Source organism: Anser brachyrhynchus (genome assembly GCF_964034855.1).
Source record: "Anser brachyrhynchus genome assembly, chromosome: 1".
NCBI lineage: Eukaryota > Metazoa > Chordata > Aves > Anseriformes > Anatidae > Anser > Anser brachyrhynchus.
In genome coordinates this window covers 59,395,909-59,410,780 of record NC_137694.1, presented here as the reverse complement: position 1 = coordinate 59,410,780, position 14,872 = coordinate 59,395,909, and the positions used below count along the sequence as shown (strand labels likewise).

The following is a 14,872-nucleotide window of genomic DNA, read 5'->3' as shown; positions in this document are numbered from 1 at the left end:
GCATATTTTATTAGTCTGAACAACAACGGAATAGATGGATGAAAGATAAGGTAATGATTTGTGACAGGGGTCCAAAATTTGATTTCAACAATTAAATTATCCTTCTAAGAGATCCCCAAGGAAATCTATTAAAATACCATCTTCCCCTATCCCCAAAGTATACAAAAGCTGCCTAGTAACTGTCCAGTATCACTTCCTTTGTGACATGTTGGATGATTCCCAAGACAAAAACCATATGCTGTTCAATGAATGGTAGAGCAATCAACAGGGAAATGCTATTCTCTAAGTTACTTGCCCTTGGAAAAAAAAAAAGAAAGAAAAAAAAAGAAAGAAAGAAAAAAAAAGAAAGAAAAAAAAGAAAAAGAAAAGAAAATGAAAGAATTAAAAAAGAAGAAAGAAAGAAAGAAAGAAAGAAAGAAAGAAAGAAAGAAAGAAAGAAAGAAAGAAAGAAAGAAAGAAAAAGAAAGAAAGAAAGAAAGAAAGAAAAGAAACTAACAGCTATGCAATAACGTTTGCTCCAGATAAAGCAAATTACATTCCTAGAAAGTGTGAGGGGAAAATACACTTTTGATGCCGTAAAATCTCTGCACCCAAAGGCAATCCCTTGCATATGAGCATGCAGCAATGAAAGCTGGGTTGGCTCGTGTTCGATCAACAGACTAAACTTTACTTCAGTTCTCTGGTATTCTTTCCCTCTTACCACCAGTCTCTAGCCACCTTACACTTACAACTAAGGTTAGCACAACAGCATAAACATTGCTATTTAAACACAGGAGGCCAGCTGTGAAGCATGGATATCCACAGAAGAAGATAAAATGAACTTCTGTGACAGGATAGAGGTGAGGGAAGTTTTTATTTGACTCAACCTGGAGTAACTTTTGGGCCTAAAATTAACACTTCTGGACAAATATGGGATGCAAAGCAAGACATTGAGCAAAATAAGACTTACATACCTATGTGACATCTCAGGTGCTTGATTTACTTAATGCTGAACAATGTATCTATTGATGGCAAGAAAAGAAGCCATGTGGAATTTTGAAATATCATTTTGATGTGTGATACCAGAAAACAGTATCAACTACTGATGTGATCAGTATCAGGAACAAGGTTTGCCCCCAGCCAGTTGCTTAACATAGCTCAGAATACTTCCCCACTTGTTTTCTTTTAATGTTTTCTCTCCTTTTATTCGAAATCATTAAAAAAAAAAACAAAAACAAACAAAAAAAAAGAAAGTCATCTGCTCATATAGTGAAACATTTTATGTTCAAATGTGATTTTGGACACTATGAATAAAAATAATTTTTTTAATGAGAAAAACCTCACTTTGGGGTATAAGCACACCTCTCAGCTTACTGTTTTCTCCACATGCATGCCTTAAATCCACAGAGATATAGGTGTTCACCTCACTTTCGCTGTATTTTTCTTTCAGAAAAATCAGAACTCATCACAATGGGAAGAATTTTAAACAAATTAACAGTTTATATCTAGGCAGACGCATAAAGTTAAGTCTTTGCAGGATCTGCACTTGAGAGGAGACGTGGTAACTAGTTACAGAGTTCTACATGAAACTCAGAGAGGAGCTTTGTGAAGACCATTAAAATGTTGTCTCCACCCAGCCTGGCACATTTAATTCCAGGTCCTAAAGACCACACAGCTAATCAATATTCTCACAAAACTGCAGAATTCAACAACAAAAAAGAGAAAAATTTTAACATACCATGACTTCCCTTCTTTTAGGGAAAACCTCCAACTTCTGGAAAAAAAAAAATAAAGGAAATTCAGAAGATGCTAGATAAACATTTTCCGGATACAGTTTTCTCTATATATGATTATTTATGACCCTGAAGCCAAAAACCCAGATCTGAACAACTGCCCAAACCCTTCTTCAGTCCGGCCCCAAGTCTAGTTAGCATTCAGTTCAGAATATCCTGCTTTGACTGTGAAAAGGAGCAGTTACCTCTTTCATAAGCAGCTTTAGAGATGGGGGAAAAATGGAAGAAAAGAAAAAAGAAAAATTCTGTCCTTGAAAAGCCTGAATAGATGCATACCATTATGGCTGTGGTAGAGGTGACTGGGGTAAGTACCCAAAAACATATTGAGGCCAAAACCCCATTTGATTTACCAAGTCAAGATTTTGACCATAACTGGGTTTTCGCTCCATTGCTCCACAAGTCACTTCTGCACATTAAATTCTGCAAAGCTGCTGACTAACCCCAGGGACAGGTAGGGTCCCTGTGCTAATAAGTCTGAGGATCCCTGAATACATGATGCTGTGCCCAGGCATGCCCATTTAATTTCTGGTGGCTGAAATACACTTAGATCACACCTCAATCTGCTGAGATTACTTTTGATGTTCTTCTGATTATATTATGTGCAAGACTTGACGATATGTGCTCCTTGTACACGTCAAATAAACCACATGCAAAATGGAGCAAAGAGGCATTTCTAGACTATATGGTTCCCTGTTTAGCTTCTGTGGTTCCTATTCCTGCCTGCCTTTTTCTCCTCTGGTTTACAGAGCTTCAGCACCTAACCTGGGGCTGCAGATGCCCCAGAATGATGAATACTCTGTGCCCTCAGAGGTGCAAGGTTCAGTTAATGGATGTAGCTCTGAGTCCTTCGCTCATCAACCCCCTGCATAGAGGCCTCTGGTAGCTGGGACTTTGACTTTGGGTATTTATTTTACTCTGCTTCATAAAGACTTTACCGCCGGTGATGACTCATCCAACAGTTGTATGTGGTAATTACCAGGATAACTGGAACTCAAGGTTTTCATGCAAGTGTTTGACTCCTCACAGTTGTATACACCAAGTGTGAATAAAATCAGTGGAATTACTCCAGCCTAGTTTCATATTAAGACCAGATCAGGCTCATAAATTTGTACTCAAACTGTAAACAGCACTGAGGAATATTGCAGGCAGTTGTTTTGCTCTGAGTATTCCTGCTTTACACCACAGGAGGCAAGAAGAAACACCTGTCTTGCTGCAGTATCGGTTGGGTGTAGCTATACTGAAATCAAGAGAGATACAGACAACAGATAACCAGGAATTATACTCAGCCCGCTTTTCAGAGTTAGTCCCTTATGCTTTCATCAGGTCTTAATGTGATAACGGAAAACTCAGTATTTATCGAATTAGTGGTTTGTGACTGTCTTTGAATGGCAACGATCACATAAAATAAGGCCTAAAATGCTCACAGTTTTTTCCACTAGCTTTGTTGGTGGAGATAGCTGTAGTTCTACACCAAAAACTTTTACCAGGAAATGTGTTTGATAGGCATGAAATAACACTTGGGGTTTTTATATCAGTCCAGGCCATCTAGTAGGTGCTGTCCTAGTGGGAAATAAATAAATAAATAAATCAGTTAATGCTCATGTGTTTTTTTCCTATCAGAGTATTGTGAACAAGTCAGCAAGAGAATTTTCCTTTCTAAATTTCTAAATTTTTCCATTCTAAATTTCTAAAAAAACATTTCTAGTTGATTGTACTGAAAAGCATCTTTTGCTATGATTTCAACCTATGACATACTTAATCTTCCAGTGACAGACAGAAGAATCACACTTGCTTTCTTATGAATGCTCTTTGTCCCCTCATAACCTCCTGGTTTGCTAAAATGACTAGGAAGAGACTGTGGGATTCCCACAGGAATTTCCAAATGATCCAAGAATCGAATTCTGCTGGCTGGGACACAGTCATTAGTCCTTACTCAGGCAAAACCAACACAAGGTAAAGTTCATTAAAGAGCACAAATTAAAAAAGAGGTGGCAATGTCCAGCAAGCCCTCTGCCACATCCTGTGCAAACATCTGATGGCACTGTTCTGCACTGTGATCACAGTGCACTGTTCCTCCCTCACCCAAAGTGAAGTATTTGGAGGATGCTTTGGGCGTATTGAGCATGTCTGGACAATAGTCAGTACACAGTAAATGAATGTCCCCCCCTTGCTGCTGTTTTGCCAAGCATTCAAGCAGGTGGGATTCAGCCCAATCACTTCAGATGGAAGGAAGAGCATTCCATTGTAAAAGTATTACTCCAAAATCAACTGGAACACACACACTCTAGCTTTGATTCTCATCTCTGGCTTTTACTGTGTGACCCTTGTCAAGTCACTTCATCTTCAGACCAGGTATAAAACATCCATTCCCTTTCCATGCATCCATCTTATTTGTTGAAGAGCTCTGAGTCAGGGTAAGAAGCAAGAGGTTTGCCTTTCAGCATGCGTTTGTGCAGTGCTTAACACAACAGGAGCTAAATGCTAGCCTAATACAAATAACAAACAGCAGGTGTATGCTTCCAGCGGGCCTTTTGCCAGTCATGTTTCCTGTAACCAGGAAGAAACATTGGTTATTAGCATGAATGGAAGGAGGAGACAGGGTCTGGGGAGCTTTCATAGGGGTGCCCCATTCCTGAGCTTTCTGGAGCCCAGCTGTACAAGAGCTGTCTGTATCTCCTTGCAAAGGACCCCTTCCAAACTTGCAAGCCAAAAGTGTGATTACACTTATTTGGACATACCTCCATTTTCCCGGTTGATTCTTTCTACACGTCTCGTTCCAGCAGCTCTCATTGTCTCTTATCTCCCCTCGACAGGATCTTTTCTTGTTTTAGCTGGAGCAACGTTGGGTTTTATTTCCTCTTAATTCCCTCCATCCAGCCCCCTCACCCCAACCCTCCCCAGACCACCATTCTGTGTATTTGAAACAAAAGTGTAAACTTCAGAAACTATTTGTATTTCACGGGCATTCACACATTATGCCAAAACGATGGCCCAAAAGTTTGGCGGGTAATCTCAGCCCCAGAATTCGTGAGCTGATGATGAATGGCTGTGAAGCCTTTGTGATTGCTCAGGCTCCATTGTGGCTTGAACAATGGAGGAGGACACAAGTCTGGCTCAGGAGAGCAACGGATAAAACTGTTGGGGAGAATGGCGGGCTCCTGCCGACATGACCACTTGTTGACATTGAAAGGATTCAAAAACAAGTGAGCAGAAACAGAAACGATTCTGTTCGGCAAGGCTATTAGTTGCAACGTGTGGCACTGGAGCGGTCACTCCTGATGTGTTTCCTCACTAATGAGCCCTGAATGCCCTATTAAACTGGGATGCTATAGGCCCAGCACCACTGGGGCAATGCTATGCATGAACGACTCCCCCGGCACCTATTGGCTGCCTGCATGAAGGAAGCAACTGGCAACACTCAGATTTAAACGGGACTGACAGTACAGTTAAATGATCATTAATTAGAGTTGCTGAACAGATAGAGACTCAAAGCAATTCTTAATGACAAGATAACAGTCTAGCATTACTCAGCTTTGAGCAAATTCAAGCTTGCACCCTGTCTTGGTCTTTACTGTACAGACCAGCATCAAACTAATTTTAGTTTCATTCATATATTTCCAAACCATAAGAAATCCTGACTGGGCATTGAGTCAGTAGTAAAGATTTCTGTATGAAAATATGCAAAAAGCCCTGTGTTAAAAAAATATTTTTTGCAGAAAAGCTCACTTTACAAAAATGAAAAGAGAAAAGTGAAAAGTATCAGTCATCTAGTCATCTATTTCTATGTTTGGAAATTAATCCATTAGGAAGCCTCCACTCACCCTTTTTATGTATGTACTCCCATCAGCCCTTCTCCCCAGTACTTAACACTCTCAACTCATCCAACCTAACTCCAAACTAACAACTCCTTCCCCTGGTTTGCTTGATCCATCACTGAATGCTTCTCCGGGAAAACAAGAGAACGTAGCATCAAAATATCAAGCAGTGAAAACAAAAAGTCATGATGAGAAATGAATTCTCTGGCTTGAGGGCGTCATCCCCATCCACTGGCTTGGGAAGAGCCTTTCCCCAAGAGCACATTATCTCCTAATTACAAGCTCCTGGGCTGGTTGCATCATTCTGTGAAGCAGTGTGTATGGCCCATTCTTGCAACAGGATATTGTATTATCATGAGTCCGATTTCCTGTAAGAAATCCTGTTCGTTGAAGACTACTCTTGACTACATATTCTTACTGTGCTATATAAATGTTTCATAAATAAACAGTGCAGTTCCTAAAAGCTTACAGGCCCAAGGCACTTGTACAAGTTCTCCCACTAGGGATTGAATTGCTCAAATGCAAAATGTGTATTTGTAAGCAGAATAGTGAAGATCAAAGTATTTGGCATTTTATTTTTATTTGGCCTCGGGGTTTTAGTAAGCTTGTTTTCATGAAGTGTGGGAAGTATACTGCAACAACTACATCAGTTCCATAATAGGGTTCATAGGAGTATATTTGTATGTGACAAGGTGAACCATGAATAGATTCCTTGAATAAAACTTAAGATTATATAAACTTTTAATAGTGCATTATTCTGAAACATCCTATAAATCTTTCTGTATATTTTAAGGAGCAAAGATATTGTAGGGTGGGAGGTAGATGTTGGATATGAGAGAGATTGTTGCACATTGTTGAGAAACTCACTTTAGCAATTATTTATAATTTCTGTTAATTGGTGCGACATGATGCATATAATATAACGTGACCCCTAAAAAATCTCCACACGTCATCTAAGACAAGAGGGCCTGGTCTGGAAGCTTTCTGAATCCTCTATGAATGCAAATACCAAGTAAAAAAATAAATAAATAAAAGTTTGCTTTCATCTCTTCCCTTCTCTTTCAAAAGGGTAACCACTTTAAAGAAAATCAGTTTCACAGTAGATGCTATCATATTATCTAAAAAATGTGTTGTCATTCTTACCTGCTTTTAATTTTTTTATGACAGATTTACTCAGATGTTCGTTCCTTCTTTTTCTTTGTAAGCTAGGCAGTGAAAACGTAAGTAAAGAGAGAAGTATTTTTTGCTCTGAATGAATGATCTTAACTATGTGGGCCACAACAGTGACTGGTGGTGTACCAACTACGAACTCTCACAACTTGGTTCACATCCAGGTGCTGTGCTTGTGTGTGCATGTGTGTGCACCTGCACATACATCCTTATAAACCTCATTGTCGAGTGGAATATATCAGTAAAGGGCAACAGCAGGAAAAGAAAAAAACAGATAGGAAATGTAAGCATTTGACTTCATGATAAAACTTGATTTCTTTTAAACTCTAAATAAGGGCACAAGAATTTTGTTGGCTTTTCAGACCTCCCTGCCTTCTGCCTTTCCCAAGATACACAATACAGATTCAGGGTATTAATTTCTCTGAAGGGAAAGGAGGTAAATGACAGTTGGGCCTGGGATTATGGGAGGAAGCTATTCTTCCCTTTGACAGCAGGGCAGCAAGCATTGCTCCATAATCACTGCTCAGTGCAAAACTACTTGTGAAATGGCATATTGGTTAACAGGTTCCAAATCTTGTTCTGTAAGTATAAAATTTTCCAAGATAAAGAGGAACCAGAATGGTGCTAATGCAAAGACTAGTATTACCTTGCAGGTAACGTGAGCCTCAACATGTCTCACAGACCACCAGAATGGTCAGAGGGGAGGATGAAGCAGCCCCTCTCTCTACCTCCCTCTTTCTCTCCTCCTCTTCCCCCAGAAGTGCTGCCAGCATCCCTTCCAGCACGGCCAGATGTAGCTGTAGAGGGTGAGGACTTACACATTTTGATCCATTAATTGCTGGCCCAGGGCATGGCAATGCTCACTCTGACATCATGAGGTTGGGGGTCTATTTTACACTAGCAGCAGGCGGTCAGCCTCTTTGTTTGGCAGAAAGGCCAGCCTATCTACATCAAATTCCAGCACTGAGACTCTCAATCAACTTTGAATCTTCAGATGTCCCAGGAAAATATGTTAATTATTTTCTGACTTCTAACAATTAAAAACAGCTTCAGATAGGAAATCTCAAGATTTGTTGAGCCTGTCATAACTGAAAACACTATTTTTTTTTTATTTTGTTTAAATGAGCAAAGTTAGGTACCTCCCTGGAACTGTGAAATGTCAGGGTTAGCTGACAAAATAAAAGCGTAGCCAAAAACCTTGCATTCTTCTAGAGAATCTCACTGATTTCATAATTCTGTGGAGCTTTCCATAACAGATTATTTGGGGCTTTCCATAGAGGGGGTTAAAACATGAGGGACCCCTATATGAAATATGAGGGAAGGGCGTTACATAGGTATGGATCCAGCTTCCATAGGAAGATGTATGTTTTCTTATTATTATTTAAAATCATTACAGAAACCGCAAGACAGTTGTGCTGCTGGACACTTGCCTCAAGAGAATCTGTAAATTGGCTTGTTGGGGCAATATTTGTGTAATAACCCCTGCTTTAATTTTCCAGTTCAGGCTTCCGTTACTCAGGTGCTTGCTACAATGTCCAGAGGTCCCAACTGAGAGGGGCCCCAGGATGCCTGCCACAGTATGAACATATAGGCTTTGTTATGTTAAAGCCCACACAATAATTACATCCTCCTCTCAGTAAAGGGACCACTGAAGAGGAGTATTGTGTATTTGCTATTGTCTCTCCCTCCTTTGATGCTTGGGCTGAGCTCTCATTAGGCCTAATTGGAAGTTTGCAGTGCACTCAGGGAGGGTGTACCTGTGTGTTCCTCAGCCAGAGGAAGACAGCACGCTGCAATGCCCTGGGACCCCCCTTGCCTGGTCTGGAGAAGGGGAGGGATTCCTAGTTCCAGCACAGCTTGCCCTTATGGGCCTCTTCCCTTCACTTTGCAGTGCAACTTCACAGCTTTCAGGCTGGGCTATGCTGAAGCTGTGACACACAGGCATCCTATCAGGCTGGGCTTATTTATAACAAGAACAAACAAAACCTCTTCTTTTGCATATTCTGGAGCCTGTTTTTGTTTTTATGAGGCAGAATGAATAATATTGCCTTTGAGGTAAGTTGGGGAGTTAATGCACGGTCAGCTTTTTTACCTGCCCGTCTATCTGTTAGATATCCTCTGCTGATATAAACACTGCCGTCCATTTAAACTCTGCCTGAAATGAAAACCAAACAACAACAAAAACTTTTGTCGCGGCATATTCAAAGGAATGTCATTTCATTTCACTGAAGTTTCAGTGAAAGCAAAGAGCATTCAGATGCATAAAGCTATAATGTCTCCAGTCCCAAACACTTCTGTACCATATGGCCAGAGAAAAGCAGATGGGCCGGGTCACAGCAGGGGAAGAGAGGGAGAGCCTGGGGATTGTTATCTGACCCAGTGGGCCAACGCTAACAGACTCTCCCCAGTGACCGGGCTATTATTATCAGAAAGGGCTGATAAGAATGTGATCCTCACATTTATTTGCCCTCAGGTAGTTCTCACATGTGACTCCCGATCAAAATGACCTTTTTTTTTCTTTCTTTTTTTTTTTTTCAGATGTTTATTTTGGGGCTGGAACATTTGACTCACAAAGAAGCAAAGGACTGCTGCACTTGTCTTTCATGAATTTTAGATGTAGGTTATTCCTATCTGTTCACTTACCTAAAGTTCAGAAAGTAGCTTGTCTAGACAAGATAAATTCAACAACAAATAATGCAAAAAGATATATATATATTCATTACTGTTGTTTGTCCTTGGTAGTATAAACATTAGCCTGGAAAAAAAAAATAAAGCAAAACATCATGGTTCCTGTCAGACAAATCCTGGGATATCAGATTTGATTTCAGCAGGAAATTTGCATGTTACTGTTATATTCCTCAGCTAGCAGACTTGTATTAACAATTAGAACAATTCCCCAAACTATTAAATTGTGAAGTATTGCCTTCTAGTTACCTAAACATTATGTATAAAGAGTTTTGGAGGTATTAATAGAAAAATGCATGAAAAATAGGTGCTATGTTGGAACTATTTCCAGCTATGTTGGAAATGAAAGTCAGAAACCTCTTGTTGCAACTTGAGGATGCTAAATATTTCACCAGATTTGCAGAATAGACCCATTAAGGGAAGTTATACAGCAGCCTTTACTTGCAATAGGAATTCTCCCTGTTGGATTTTATGGCTCTTCCTCTCAAGCACTTTACAGTCCCTAGCTGATGCCTGCCTGAAGGGGTAAGTTCCTCTTTTCTCAACTTCGTGTGGAGGAGACAAGAGCAGAGGAGAGCTCAGTGCCTGACCCATGTTGCAGAACCCCTGGCCTCCTGGATTCTGACAGCAGCCACATGGATCACAAAACCATCTTTGCACTCACTGCTAAAAGAGGGCTACTGGCCATGACCATGAGGGTCTGATGCTCTTGCTCATTTGGTTCCCCATGTCCTTGCTACTGTGGGCTTTAGGTGGCTCTGCAGGGCTCTCAGCAAACCAAAAGGTGCAGGGGGCTTCGTCAAGTGTTTGACTCTCCCAGCAACTGAGCTGAAACCAACCTCATTTTATACATACCATCCAACAGCTGCCAGGCAGTCATGACTTTGTTGAGGAGTGACCTTGTCAGCCTCAGACTGGTTACATGGGGATGAAAAATACCCCAAACCATCCCTGTCCTCTGAGACATTGCTGCAAACAGGTAACACAGAGAGAAACTGCAGCTGCATGAGCATAGGCCATGGCACTTTGACCCAAGCAAAATCCCCCTAACCTCTTCTTTTTTGCCCTCTGATAGCCCTGAGAGAGAGAGAGAGAGCAGAAATTTGCCCCTAGTACAAGTATGAGAGACTGAAGCATGTCTCCTGCCCACTTCCATCTGCTGCCCAGAGCTGATGGGGAACATTTGCTGAGAGCACACAGGGCCCACATGTTGGCAGCAGGGAGCGGAAAGCATCTCTCCTGGCCTCCCAGCCTCATGGGTCCATGCAGTCGGGAGCAATTGTGATCTACAAATGAAACATTCATTTTTAATGGCTGACAAGATCACATTTCAAATCCCTCTTTTCCACATGAAATAAAAATGAACAAAATGAACATGTCACTGCTTGGTATCTCCAGCCAACTGGAATGCTTACCAAGGTTTCTTTTGCCCAGGACTGAATGCTAGAGTTCCTTTTTGAGGAGTTATTTCATAGCTGTGACACTTGCATAAACAATAGGCTGAGATGGAGAAGCCAAGTTTACAACAGTGATGCTATTTTCTCATCCCAATCTAAGCTACTTTGTAAAAGGAAGATTTTGCTGACCAGACATTGCTGTTTGACCTTAAGCACAACTAACTAGTTATTATGGGCTGCAAAAGCAGAAATGCTCTGTGTCCGGAATCTCCAAACCTTATTAAAACGGCCATTTGGGACACTGTCACTCAAATTAAAACAGAGCGATTTATTGCTGCTAAAAGACATTATTAGCACTCACAGAGCCCAGGCAGATCATTACCTCTTACAGAGCCTGGAGCTGCTCTTTGGCCTCTGTGTTGTATCCTCCTGTTGATAACCTATCCTCAGGAAACTCAACACCAAGGAGATCTGGCAAGGAGTGGATGATTTTCTATATCCCAGAGGTGCTAGTGTCTTACAGCACTGATCACAGGTTGCAGTTGTGCTGAGGGGAGGAGGTATGTGTATGACTACATATAGGCAGAGGCAGAGGACAAAGGGTAATTGAGCCCTTCAAAGAGAATTTTGGTGCTCCGGGATATCCTATGTCACCTATCCAGTGTTTAGGGCTGTGGGCTAGCTCTGGGTTAAGGTCGGATGCAAATTACAGGTGAGCACACAGAAGGGAGAACTGCTCTCCCACTAACACAAAGAGGAAAAAGAAAACCATCAGCAGCTTATTCATTTTTCTAAATTAAGGACCCAATATACTGCTCTTCTATGGAGAGCCTGCAAAAGCTGCTGCTCCCAGATTCACAGGATCTGAGGAAACTGAGTAGTGCAGTTCTCTAATGCATCTAGGAGCTGAGATTTAGGCTTCATTTTTGAAAACTTTGGATTAAAAATTGTTTGTAGATACAACTTGTCAATGTCCTTTCCTCTGCTTCGTCATACTAAAATATGCATAGTATATATTTCTCATATATGTATTGAATTGTTTTTTTTATATATATAATTCTGCAGAAAACCCAGGAAAACCTTGGTTCTAACATTTCAGTCTGTTTCTGGAAAAAAAAAAATTGACATCCCAAATCCATCAAGATGACTGAACAGAAAAAATATACAGCAAAGAAGGTGGTAATTGCATAGCTCTTCCTCAGTTCAACCCTTATTTACAAAGAAAAAAACCAATTTGCTAAGAAACATATACTGTAATTATCCTTTAAGGACTTTATGAGCTGGAATTAGGCTTTTCCACAAGTGAATTCCAATAGAATATGTATTCCTAAACTGCAGGGGTACCTTTGGAAAGTCCATCCCTCATCTTCTGGGATGCCATAGCATCTAAGAGGAGAAAGAGCTGCTGTTTTTCCACTGCTGGAATTTCCCCTCTGCTGATAACTTGGTAAGGGTCCTACTGAATATGAATTTTTTTCAAGGTAATTTAAAGATTTGTGAACTAAAAGAAGCACCCAGAGCCCCTGCTGTAAGCATGGGTGTGAGGACGTGACATCTCTGGCCATGCCACGGTGGAGATGGCGGCCCTGACATGGGACACATGGAATACCTGCCCCAGCTGTACACTGCCTGCTGCTGCATACGCTCAATTCTTACACTCCAGGGAAGAGAGAAAGACAGAGATCTTGACAAGAATTTAGCCAGCTTACACATACTGGCAGTGTCTCAATAGGAAGCTATGAGAAGTCAAGCTTCGAGCTCAGCTCTCCCCTTATTTTCAGCTCAGTGGAAGGTCATTTGACCTTATCTTTTCTTTCTGACTATTCTGCTCCTTCAGTACATTGGTGCAGGTGTTGTAATTTAATTTAGCAAAATCTTAAAAATATAATAATCTAGCTCTGGTTTGAATAACTGACTTACTTGTTTTGAGGGTGCTCTTCTGAGGCGAGTTTCTTTTCTCCCCCTTTCCTCTACTTTACCAGGAAAAGCTTCCATTGACTGGTCAGGCACAGAAATACTTCTGAAAGGCAAAGGGCTAGATTTCTAGGAAAGATAATAATATATTCAGAAACTCCTTAGGGATGACAAAAAAAATTGCACGAGGGTGCCAAAACTGTGGTCACTTACAAGAACTCCTATAGAGTGCTTGTATATAGAAACAGTTCTTATATATAGAAACAGTAATAACAAAGAACAAAGAAAACAAGAAGAGGTAAAGAGGGCAGGGAAAAGTGTTAAATGTTTAGAGCGAGAATATAAGTCATTTAGTGCAAGGAATTTCCCCTGCTAACAAGGAATGGAACAGAAACAAAAATCAAAATCTAACTCTGCCTGATATACATCGTCCCAGCTTGATGCTGCAAAGTACTTTTCATTACAAGCCAAAAGAACAGCCCTCACTGATGCTTACTCAAATGTCTCAATTTCTGGATTAAGCTGTCCCATTGTTTTGAAGCATAGTTATGGTTTAGAGATCAATGGGACATAGACTATCCTAATCTACTATGAACAGCCTGTAGCAGCGAAGGGATACTCTGCACTAGAGAGCCATCTAAGTCTTCTAATTACTTCGGCTACTGATAGATTGGCTCTTACCCCCTTGAATTCCTTTGTCACTGAGGAGTTAAAATTCATGAGCGTCTATGCCGCTGAATGCTTACTCCAGTGCTGCTATTTTCTGAGCCAAGCTAGCCATCACCGCAAAGAGTCGGAGGTCTGTCAGGCCATCTGTTACATAATAGTCAACAATCTCAAAAATCTGGGGAAACAGAGATGGCGAGAGCAAAGATGATGAAGGGTTTAAAAAGAACAGATTGCTGCCTTGCTTGGAGGGGAGGGAGGAAGGGGGAAGGGAAAAGGGGAAAAGGCCGAATAATAAGCCCTGACGGAAGGAAAGACAAGCCCAATTAGCATAGCCAGCAAAACAATCCCCCAAAATATTAACTCTTCTGACTAAGAAAGTTGAAAAGGGCACCAGACTGGTGGGGCAAAAAAATGTTTTGGGGTAGGAAAGCTGAAGGAGGCACCCGAAACATTACAGCTGTAATTTAAGCTTTGCCATACACAACTAGGCACTAAAGTATCTTTGAGAACACTCTAAATCAGTGAAGAAGCCCACCCCAAATCTTTCTGTCTCTTGGTTTTATGCTCTGGTGTACAACAAGAGTCAGTGCATTTTTTTTCCTTCCACCTTCGTCCTTTTCTCCTTTCCCCTTTGCAAGGAGGTGTTTGCCAATTTTTAAGGCATCAACATAGTCAGAACTTGCAAGTAGGGCTCAGCTACATTAAATTTGTCTTACCACATGGCCACATTTTAAACAGGACTAACCATATCCGGTGCAAAATGCTCTCAGGAGACATATTATCTAGTTAACAGCCTCTGCAGCCGTTGAAATAGTACCAGCAATAGTACTGGCATGATGACCCACCCAGCTGTATTAAAACTCTGCTAACATGAGCTCACTTCTCTTCTGCTCTGTCAGGCTTTGTTTGGCCCACTTGCTCCACTTGCTAATGTTTGCAGAGCTTACTACACCATAATGCCAGTGTCATTTCGGTTTTCCTGTTGTACTAGGACACACCAGCCTAGGTGTACTACAGGTCTCATAACCAGACCCCTTGGAGCTCCCTCCAAATGGATGTCTGTTCAACATCAAGGTCCAGGTTTTACTCCCCCCCCCCAGATTCTCTTAATACGAAAGCGAAAGACCACTGGGAACTGAAGGCCTTACAGCAGCTTCAAGCAGTTGTTTCTTCCTGAAACAATGATGTGAAACAACAGTGAGGCTTTTCTTTTGACTTTGTCAGCCCTCTTTGTCTTTTGGGGGCTGACTGCTGCACTCAGGCCTTCTGTGGCCTCTCACAACATGAAAACACAGGATCTGAACTCCTGCAAAGTTCATATGCCTAAGAGTGTCTCTTTGGACTGAACTGGAGGCATGCATGTTCCGTTGCTCAGGTGCTTTGTTTTATTATCCTCTGAGTTTTGTAAATCATTTTTAATCTATAGCACAAAACACAATACTTGGCTGCT

The 14,872-nt window shown here is 41.1% G+C and overlaps 1 protein-coding gene across 26 annotated transcripts in view; it reads right to left on the bottom strand.

The window, feature by feature from the left end:
* LOC308179187 (uncharacterized protein) overlaps positions 1-14,872 on the bottom strand; it is a 198,516-nt gene that overhangs the window by 51,145 nt on the left and 132,499 nt on the right. For 18 of the 26 annotated variants that reach the window (XR_013940210.1, XR_013940211.1, XR_013940214.1 and 15 more), the window contains 5 exons: positions 13,435-13,597; positions 12,760-12,882; positions 9,401-9,512; positions 3,197-8,912; positions 1,718-1,753 (listed from right to left, as the gene is read on the bottom strand). Coding sequence is in view for 1 of the 26 variants with exons in the window: in XM_080558990.1 (XP_080415116.1) it covers positions 1,718-1,753; positions 12,760-12,882 (159 nt within the window). In the remaining 25 variants the exon portion in view is untranslated. Of the gene's footprint in view, positions 1-1,717; positions 1,754-3,196; positions 8,913-9,400; positions 10,412-12,759; positions 12,883-13,434; positions 13,598-14,872 lie in introns of all 26 variants that reach the window. The other 8 variants (XR_013940212.1, XR_013940213.1, XR_013940220.1 and 5 more) reach the window with 6 other exon arrangements.